The sequence below is a fragment of the Anneissia japonica genome, unplaced genomic scaffold, assembly GCF_011630105.1.
Source record: "Anneissia japonica isolate Jap-2015-1 unplaced genomic scaffold, ASM1163010v1 scaffold585_len4108843_cov191, whole genome shotgun sequence".
Taxonomy (NCBI): domain Eukaryota; kingdom Metazoa; phylum Echinodermata; class Crinoidea; order Comatulida; family Comatulidae; genus Anneissia; species Anneissia japonica.
In genome coordinates, this window is record NW_022716829.1 from 2,110,524 (window position 1) to 2,121,429 (window position 10,906).

Consider the following 10,906-nt stretch of genomic DNA (forward strand, 5'->3'; position numbering starts at 1 on the left):
GGTACATGCTACAACTTTTCTGATTGCAGATTTGGAATCAGCAGTAAAATCTGAAGGTTATAGGTGCTGTACTTCCAAAGATATTAGCATACGAAAATCAACTAATTTGTGCCACGCCCCCTTTTAAATCAAACTGCCGCTACAGGAAAACAAACAGGAATTGGAGTCTAAAAATTTCAGGTTTTTCAATTCACATGAATAACTATCAGTATAAAAAATTTTAAAAATCTATGATCCCATGGCATGGAATTACCCAACTCTTACAAAATTTAGTTATTTCCAATTATGTTAAAATATGTGTAGTTTTCAACATAGTATCTAACCATGAAGAGCTGAGTACCAAAGCTGAAATTTGGTGTATAAGTAGATCTAATATATCTGGTTAACTGATGTAAATTTAAGAAAAGATTTTAACTGTCCACATGACGAACCGTTAATGGGAAACATGGGCTTTTTTCACTTTTTTAGGGCTGGTCCCAACTTTGAATGGATGCCATTCCAATTTAATTCATTTGATCAGCCTGTGCTTGCTTGTGGCTAGAGACAACTACCCATAGATAATATATCTGTAATTTAAGATGTATACACTCACTCATATGGACACAGGGTGACATTGAAATCACAAAAAATTGCGTCGTTAAACAAAGTGGCTATTTTGAGTGCAGATAACTTCAAAAAAGAAGGAATAACAGTTAATTTGATGCCATATTTGTGTAATATGGTGGAATATAAGTTAGAATACCAAGTTTGACCTTGATAGCTATTACCAATCTCGAGTTATAAGCTTCCAAAGTTTGAGGAAATTGCATTTGCGCATCTTGAAGAGCCACACCCCTTTTTTGGGGGGGGCGTCAATATCTCGGAAACTACATATCCAGTAGGGCTAATATTTTGTGTATGTTGATTTTTCATATAGTGGATCATTTTTAAGAAGTTTTATAAAAATCGGAGACGGTCGACCTGGGACCTCTGGTTGATTTGACACGGAATTACCCATATCTACAAAACTATTTCTGGCAAAACACGCTAACAGCCAAAATGTCAGAAAATTGTCATCTTGTCTAATTTCAGGTTTTTGCAGTTCATGAAAAAAGAGATATTTATAATATTATATAAAGATGTACTGTCTGTATTGCATTAATAAATTTAAAAGTAAAAAAAAAATATATCCTAATTCAATGTACAGTATATTTAATTATTATTTAGGGGAAATTTTCTTGTTAACTAAGTCAAATTTTAACATACCACTTTTTACTAGTTTGATGAGGTTCATTGAAAATCTCCAACTTTCACCTAAAATAACCAAATATTGTTATCTCAACTTAGTTGATCCTTTATATAATTTATTCAATGTTTTGACTGAATTTTTAAGGTGTTTCAAGATATTATGATAGTATAATTTAAGCGACTTACTTTGAAAAACATTAAAATGTCTTGAGATCAGCATTGATTAAAATATTGCTGTTTTTCTTTCTTCCTTTTCTTACAAATATTCATCACTGACCATCAACTGACCACCGAAGGGCCCAATGGAATGCTGATTTGGACACTGATTGGGTTTTCCCTTGTTGAATAATACAGCAGGACTGGCCATACCTACATTTTGAAAAAGAAATCATAATATTAATAATATATTATAATTTATTAATATTATGATCATTTTATAATATAGATCATTATATAATATAGATCAATTACAACACCTCTTCATTATCAACATTATCATCATTATCAACATCATCATCACTATATTAATAATACATGGATTAATATAGCACCTCATAATTATCCACATCATCATCCTCTTTTCTCAACCTATACCACTTTCATTCATGTTGTGTATACTGTGTTGTTGTTTGTTTGTTTGTTTGTTTGTTCTGATTTTGTTTTCTATCCTGTTTTCCTTTGTATTTGCACAGTGTTTTTCTACCCTTCTCTTTGGTCATTTTACATGCTTGGACCATCTTCAAACTTGGTCCAAGCAAAGACAATGTAATAAAGATGTGCCTAGTAAAAATGATATTCTACGTACAGTATTTGTAATATTAATAAACTGGTACTTAAATTAATAAATTTCTATAGCTGGATTCACTGCAAAACTACTGTGAAATGAAATACATAAACAATATTCACTCAACCAACAATTTATGTCAGTGTTGGGTTGTATAGCCATATATGGTATTACTCCCCACTCCCTTCACCAGTACCATTGCAGTCCTTGTGTTTATTATGATTTTGTTTTGGCTTTACAACTTCAAAATCAATTCTCCATATGTCAATGAGGGAAAGCTCTATATTTTGTTTTACAAACAGATAGAGCAATTCTATTATTATTATCAACACTGTTCTTCTTACCTGTATATGTTAACAGTCTTACTGTATGTTCTACATGTTGGCCACATGGTCATTAAAGTCAGTCTCTGCATCCTCGGATGGTCCTGCTTTGTGGACATTAACAACATTGTGAAGGTCCTTGAAGTAATCAGATTCTAGACCCGAAGTATAGTTATGTTGAAGCCGTAGATATCTTAGTTTTGTCGGCTTAAAGCTTAGTAAAAGTTCTTGCCCAAATGCTCTCAAACCTTCAGGAGATATTCTCCTGTTGAAGCTGCATCAAAAAAATAAAGAAAGCAGAGTTTATTTTCTATTTTAAATTAACAAGGGTTGACAAGCAATATTGGCTGGTCCTGTATCTATTGATCAGGAAACAAAATTCAGCAATGGTGGCTATAAACACCTTGAATATACTTTATATGAGTATCTATGTATCAGTTGTATATATGTACTGTATGTATTCTACATTGCAGATACATATATGTTTGCTATTAATTATTGATTAATTAAATGATTGATTGATTGATTGATTGATTGATTGGTTTATTGATTGATTGACTGATTGATTGGTTTATTGATTGATTGATTGACTGATTGATTGATTGATTGAATTGACATGGCTAACTGTATGAAAAAATATTCTTGGATTGGAAGACAAGCTCCATCTAGCATGCTACTAATTCATGGACCTACCTTATATCTATGCTATATAGTTCTGAATCAAAAGCCTCATCTGTGATTCCAGTTGCAAGTTTCAAGAGGCAAGCATCACCTGGAAAAGGAAAGTACCTCATCATTCACAAATAAATAACAATAATCTGCTTTACATAGTGCATAATCAGTCTTATAGTGCCTAATTGGTCTTGTATAATGCATTATTGGTCTTAGTGCATAATCAGTCTTATAGGGCATAATCAGTCTTATAGTGCATAATCAGTCTTATAGTGCATAAGTGGTCCTGAATAATACATAATCGGTCTTATATAGTGCATAATACATAATCGGTCTTATATAGTGCATAATCAGTCTTATAGTGCATAATAAGTCTTATAATGCATAATTATTCTTAAGTGCATAATCAGTCTTATAGTGCATAATCAGTCTTATATACTGTAATGCATAATGCTAATGTTTCTATGCACATCCCACTTGATTACTTTCATATGAAATACACCAACAACAACCCATGATATAAATAAAACTGCACAATATTGGCAAAGGACTTACTAAGCATAGTAGAAGCCAGCCCTAGGTACCTCAAGTGTCTGTTGGTCATCATAGTTGCCAAAAGTTCAGTCACAAAATCTGTGGTAACACCTGAAGGTTTAATAGATTCAACATAACCACTATTAACATATGTAAACATGAGTTATAATTAACGTATGAACAAAACCAGCTTAGCTCATTCGGCTAAACTGGTGGTAGCCGCGCTGAACCGTGGGATCTCTAGGTTCCAAGTTCAATTCCTATCACTGCTCTCCTTGTGTTTCATGTGGAGGGCTGAAATGCAAGTTAGCGCACCGTCTTTTGGATGGGATGTTTAATCCTTTTATCCTGTGTGCAATATGGCCTGTGCGCACGTTAAAGAATGCAGTACACTCTTTGGAAAAGAGTAGGGGATTGTCTACCGTGTACTGCCCAATCACCACCAGAAGGACCTCACTGAAAATAAGTCTTCTTCAGACTTCCTTGGTGTTTACACTGAATAAATTCACCTATCCATTCAATAGAAACAATATTAATATCTTTTATGTGCTGGTATTTGACTTAGATGACCACTGAAGCATGCAGAAGCTTACAGTATATATTGCATATGCAAACCTGAACTTAATCTTACCAGATCCTGTTAGGGTAAACTTAGTCTGGCCTAGGTCTAAACCCTGCAGGCATCCATCTTGAAAGAGCTTTAACAGTGAGGGCTGCATGCTGTCTATCTGATTCCCATATACACTTAAAAACATCATTTTCTTATTTTCTGCAAGGAGACAGATTACAAAATAATTACATTAATTGTATGAAAATAAGGGTCCTACAGCAGGACTCAAACCTGCAACTTCTTGCTCTCACGGAGAGTGCCATGCTAATAGACCAGAGACCATTGTTATTATCACAGTACCTATTTCCCAGATACTTTGCACTCACACACAGTGAAGCAACTGTAAGCTGGAAACAAGTTGTAGGCAAAATATATCCAATATATAGTGTTGCTGCATAGCAACGTTTAAACACAATATAAAAAAACGTGTCAGTGTCACCAACATTTATTTCAATTAATGGTAAATAATGATTAAAAAAAAAATTATTGTTGTAACAACAATATGTACATAGATGTATACGAAAAAAAACCCACTAACAACGATATATACTAGCAGAGGAAATGTCTTGTCACATAGAACAAATAACAGCAACAGAATATAGGAACATATGATGTTATAATCATATCAAACATATTTTTAATATTACAATCATTATAAGTGGTTATGTTTAGCCTTATGGGTTACTTTACCTGAAGGAAATAGGTAAGGTAATGGTTATGTTAATTTACCTGATAGCACACTGAATAGCTGATACAACTGTAATTCAGTCATTGAGCAAAACTCCAATGAAAGATGGGTGATGCAGCAAATTGTATCTAACAAAAACAACAAGAAAATAACTTTGTCAGTTATTATTTCATTTTTATCTATTGCTTTGGTGATGATTGTATGTTGCCACCGCAATGATAACGATCATGAAGATAATGGTTAGGCTGATAGCACATGGAATAGCTCTTACAACTGTAATTCATTTATTGAGAAGAACTCCAATGAAAGATTGATGATGCAGCAAATAATAATAATGCCGCTTTTCAAAATTTTAGGCTAGGGGAATGCATATTTCTGTTTGCCTTACGTACCTATGTGGCCTTGATGACGTATAATTTCTTGGATTGTTGCAAAGCAACCTAAAATCGCATTATGTTCATATTTAATTATAGACAGTGATCGTTGGCGGTCATCAGTGAGCAAACCGAGACAAGTCAAAACATTCATGGTGCTTGGTATACCTGCAAAAAAAAAAGGAAGTTAAGATTCAAGTTTCTTGTGAAATATATCTAAAATTAATTATTAATAATTATTTATATCACTTACCATTATCTATTAATTCAATTTCATCTAATTTGTCCATATTTAGGAACAGGCTCTTTAGTATCTTTAGACTTGCTTCATGAAATTCAACACTAACTAGAGAAACTCTTTTCAACCTAGACAATGCATTGCAAATGCTGGGTGGCAAGACAAGATCTGGTTCACTGTTTTCTGCACATCTATTATGGGATGGATTGAAAGTATGGATTCCATCACCAGGTGCTGTGAGAAAAGGAAAAACATATAAAAGGACGCAAACTGAATAGTGGTTTATAAATTTCAGTAATATACTCACATAAGGAGTCATAACTGCTGAAGTTGTATGCAATTTCTATTTTTGTAATAATTATGAATTAATATACTGTATTCTCACCAATTAAATAATATAGATCCTATGTTCTTTGCTTAAAGCCCTTAAATCACAGTTGGGAAGAGTGTTCCTTCTCCCCCCGGCCATATGCGGCCACTGGTCACATGTGGTCTGATGGCAATTTTTTGTTGCAGTCTGCGAAAAGGAATTTGGCTACAAAACCCCTTGTTTTGTTTGGCCTGACACCAATCACCTGTTAAAAACACACTGAAAAATCAAAGTTTGGGTGCAAAAATCTAAAAATCAAAAATATGAAGTGTATTTTTTTCATTTAACTACCTCAGAAGCCTTGTTTTCAGACTTGTTTTGGTCGAACAGCTTTAATAACATTAGTGTTGGTAGAATTACCCAAGCTGTGGTTAAGTTTATCCAAGCAAATACATCCCCACCCCCAGGTAAAACAACCAGACTGTTTTTCACATGCTAAAAAGCTGAGTGGTAAAATTGTGTATAATATAAAATGTCAATGCACATTTTGTATGCTCAAAAGTATGTTCAAATTTTGACTATTCTACCCTTCATCTTTGTCAAAGTTAGTCAACAGCAATCATAACTTTAGAATCTACTAAACAGAAATTAACATTATTGTACTTACAAATTTGGCTTCTCAGTCTAAGACACTTGAAAAATTCATTGAAAAAAGTAGATTTAACATCCTTAATGTTGATTGTATGAATGTGTCCTTGCATCAACAAATGGCATATTAGCTGGTGAACTTTATCTACTTGTGATGACACCAGATGTTCAAAAGTAACCTCTTCCACAGTATCTGTCAGAATGTCTTTAGCAACAGTATTAGTAGACAAGATATTACAAGCACTTCCCCAAATATTGATCGCCTTTGGTGAATACTTGGAATGAGACTTGTTTTTGTTGACATGCCCATGCTGCACTATTGAATCAAGAGGATTTGTGAGGGCCTTAGTGATCTTGTCATTAACAACATCTGAAAAAAACAAAAAGAACGCACAGAACGCATGAATGTGGCCTAGGAATCTATGAGCTCCATAGACTGAAAATTAAGTAGAACGTTGTCAGAACGACAACAGACATAACAATTTGATAACTGTATGCAACAAACATACTATACTGTATACAGCTGTATAAAAGGTGCTGTCAAAATGATTCTTGATAGTAATTGTAATTGTTATAAAGTTCATTCGTATTAGTATTCGTATTCGTCGTGTTGGAATAGATAATAACTGGATTTGCTTCAGAAGAATCAAGTAAAATGCTTCTTGTTGAGGCAGTTGGGTGCAGTGGGAACAGTTTAGTTCCTAACCTCAAGGTCAGGGTTTCAATCAATCACTGTGCACTTCGCTTGTATCCTTAAGCAAGGCACTTTATCTTAGTTGCTTCTCTCCACCCAGGATTATAAATAGGCACCAAAGATCTTATAAACGCAAGATAGTGTTCGCCACGATTTTACACGTAACAAATAGAAGCATCGATTTGGCACAGAACAGTAATCGGTTTTGGGAGAGGGCGTCCTAGTCGTTGCCATGGATCTGATATAGGGTGTTTGTGTTATGCCAAAGCTTGTTACCAAGTACGTAAATTTGTTCCTTATGTTCTAAAGAGAAGGCGCATTGTAAATCAAACGCTTCTAATTGTTACACGTAAAGTCGCGCGGCGTACCCTATGGTCAGAGCAGTCAAGGTTCAAATGTTTTCAATTTTGCAAGAGGGCGCTGTTCATGCGTTATTACAGAATTTGCACATCGCGGAGCATTCTATCTTGTGTTTATAAGATCTTTGATAGGCACCAGGTCGAGTTGCCTGCTACTGCGCCAATATGGCAGCAACACTTAAGCATGTGGACCCAATGACCCAGGAAAACAGAGTGCTTTGTAACAAAATAAGAAAAATATAGGGAGTCAAACAAAATGAGCAGTAGGCGCTTCAGAGGCGATGCCAGAGATTTCCCAACGATGAGTTCAATTTCCTGGTCCAAGCTGCCCAATGAGGATCCACTCCCACATCAGCCTCAATGTGGTTGAAGCTAATTTTAAGAACAGATGTGTCTATATGCACACGGAAATGGCACTCATAGTCCAGGGACCTCGGTAGGGGATCCCCTAGATTCCCTACTGGGTCGCACATTTGGCTTGAAACAACAGTCGAAGGGCATAGCCAGAAAGCTGGCATGGTTTTGGAGGAGGTGTCCATAACTCCCAAGGTAAAAAAAAACATTCTTTCACACCAAACAGTTTTTCATACATCTAGATGCCCATTTGGCTATAAAGATATCATTTTTTTAGTTAAATTTGGATGGATGAATGTTTATTCTATTAACAATAGTACAATTTGAGGCATGGCCATTCCAAAGCAAAACAACGCAACTTAACAAAAATATAAAAGCAGTTATGTTATTTTGTCATGGGACAGCCGGGCAAGAAATACTACTATGAGAAAAATGCCTATGTGGTGCAAGCAGTTACTTCGCCTTTTGTCATTATGTAAACCTTCAATTTCAAACAGAAAAAAATTAACTAACCATCACAAAAGAGTCTTTGGAACTGCGCAATCTGCCTTAGTAATTTGTTTGAACAAAAATCTAAGTAGCGTTGTCTCCAATCACATTCATTACTACTCTGTTGCAGCAACCAAAATTCTCTTCTTCCAGAGTACTTGAATCCCTCTCTGTAATGTTTCATCCACACATGCTGAGGATCAACACCTATTAAAGAAGTGACAACAACAATGAGGTAGGACATCTCAATGGCTGTATTCGACTGATCGTTCGTTAAACCACGCCCACCTGTGCAGTGGTAAAATCGACCAGTCTATTAGAAAACTGGTAAAAACTCGACAAAATAAAATGGCTACATAATTACTGCAATAAACGCTGCGTAATCAAGGTTGTTTCTGCTTGTGGATGTATGGGTTTTTCATAAAAAATGTTTTCATCCACTTGTTTTATTCCATTAGCCTACAATTATTTTTTGACTTCATGTGGGTAAATATTATAATTTTTATTTTTCTGAAATTTAATCTAAATTATATTAGACTACGGGGCCGAGTTGACTTGGGGCCAAGTTGACTTTGGGAGAGAGTAGACATGGGGCCAAGTTGAGATGGGGCCGAGTTGACATTGGGCCGAGTTGACATGGGGCCGAGTTGACTAGGGGGCCGGGTTGACATGGGGCCGAGTTGAATTGGGGCCGAGTTGACATGGGGCCGAGTTGACATGGGGCTGAGTTATGGCATATAATAATAGATAATAATAGATGGATTTAAAGTGCTTATGAGCATTTGTGTACACTGGGCCTACAGTTTATAGTCCTTATCCGAGAAGACTTGTTTCACCACCAGAACTATAGGAGCGAGCCGGCCGCGAACCTGTGCTGATATTGTGGGATATGATCACAGTGCCCATGCCTTAACCGCTCGGCCATTTGGCTCGCTCATAAATTTGTTTGGCTTGATTTGACCACATAACAAAACATTTTTAATAATGCGCGCGTGTAAGAAAAACAAAAATTTGCACTGCTGATTGAGTGCGCTCCACAGCGCAGTGTTTGAGCAATTTGATTATCTGAAACGGGTGTATAAAAATTTGTTCACTATCAAGTCTTTGATACAGCAGGTAGCATTATTTTCTTCAGTTCAGAAAATGACACATGCCAATTCCCTGGGCCAGCTGTAAGCCTGGGTAGTGCTTGCTCTTGAATGCCTTTGATAGAACTAAAAAATGATGGAAGAAAATTTTATCCAATTAGATTAATTGTAATATATAATTGATCACAAGAAAATTTGCTTTTTTTGCTGCTTCAACCTAAGTGATTGGTTTAGTGTAGGCAAAGTTATGACATAGTAAAGAAATGATAGGACATAACCCAGCTCAAAACATACTAATACTGCCTATATTTTTGTAATTCAACAAAAAAAAATGAGTATGACAGGGTTAATATTTGAAAATAAATATTTTGTAAATTAGCTATATTTATAACCATGAAGCATTTCAACCTAATTTATCCGACCTCTAGTTTTTGAGCTACGGTTTTTGTAGTGAAATCAGTCGATGTTTTCGAAGAAGCGCTAATGGTTAAAAGATAGGGATATTTTCATGGCGGTGCATTTGCAGCAAATTAAAACAAAACAAGTTGACATGGAAGAATAGCTACTAAACTAAAGAGTAAAATATACTTTTTAGTACGTACCTCTATCTAGTAATCCATCGTGGATGTCATTCAGACATAAAAAGGGTAAAAGTTCGATCAGACTTGAAAGAACATGCTGTGGTAAATCTAGAAAAATTAAAAAGATGCAGTTAGAAACGTTACAGCCTGGCCTAGGCTTATATTTATCGTAATGAGGCCTAGGCCAATTTTACCTGCAACCATTCAGGGCTATTTGGAGGCTGAGGCAGAACACTAACACACGCTTGTTTGGCCTTCTTTTTTTTTGTTGGTTTTCGGCTTGGCCTAGACATGCCCATAGCATAGGCCGATTTAATAATATGAATACGATTGTTCGAAATATTCCTGAGATAATCGAAAGACCAATAAATACCTTTCATGAGTTCCCATCCAAGAGTGTCACTTAATGTTGCGACAGTCCTAAGACAAATGTCATGCAACGTAGGAACTTCCATTATCTCAAAACGCGTGCTTGTGTTTTGGTACGTACTTCTTTATAGAGTTCCATGTGTCTAAAGAGCGCCGCCAGCGAGCAAAGAAAATTATAGTACCAGACAAGCACACACCCCCGGATGTCCTTCGACGCTACGACAAGCAAAAATACTCGCCCATCCCCCCACCCCCAAAAATCACGCTCAAGTATTTAAAAATCACCTTATTTTGCAAGCCCCACTCCCCATTAAGACTCAACCTAGATTCCAGTATAGACTGCGGCAACGTCGTCGATATTCAAAATCTGACTTTAATCCCGAGAAACTTTACAATCAACCAAAATTCAGAAATAACAGGGCTTACCAAAACAGCCCAAAACCACCAAATGTAAACGAGAAGGCTAGTATAATGTACTATGTCCGCTCATTTCCCTAAAAAAAATTAAGTGTTTAACTAATTAAGTGTTTTATTTTTTTTTTTTTGTTTTTTTTTTTTTTTTTT

General features: G+C 35.6%; 1 protein-coding gene across 1 annotated transcript in view; it reads right to left on the bottom strand.

Annotated features, from left to right (window-relative positions):
• Positions 1 to 10,480, bottom strand: part of LOC117109888 — a 13,599-nt gene extending 3,119 nt beyond the window's left edge. Inside the window, exons 1-12 of the mRNA XM_033252347.1 lie at positions 10,347 to 10,480; positions 9,995 to 10,081; positions 8,329 to 8,511; positions 6,428 to 6,778; positions 5,466 to 5,684; positions 5,231 to 5,380; positions 4,880 to 4,966; positions 4,172 to 4,309; positions 3,562 to 3,651; positions 3,028 to 3,106; positions 2,356 to 2,608; positions 1,414 to 1,596 (exon numbers count right to left, since the gene is read on the bottom strand). Coding sequence (XP_033108238.1) covers positions 2,386 to 2,608; positions 3,028 to 3,106; positions 3,562 to 3,651; positions 4,172 to 4,309; positions 4,880 to 4,966; positions 5,231 to 5,380; positions 5,466 to 5,684; positions 6,428 to 6,778; positions 8,329 to 8,511; positions 9,995 to 10,081; positions 10,347 to 10,428 — 1,689 coding nt within the window. The 5' untranslated portion in view covers positions 10,429 to 10,480 and the 3' untranslated portion in view covers positions 1,414 to 1,596; positions 2,356 to 2,385. The remainder of the gene's footprint in view (positions 1 to 1,413; positions 1,597 to 2,355; positions 2,609 to 3,027; positions 3,107 to 3,561; positions 3,652 to 4,171; positions 4,310 to 4,879; positions 4,967 to 5,230; positions 5,381 to 5,465; positions 5,685 to 6,427; positions 6,779 to 8,328; positions 8,512 to 9,994; positions 10,082 to 10,346) is intronic.
• Between the last annotated feature and the right edge of the window lie 426 nt (positions 10,481 to 10,906).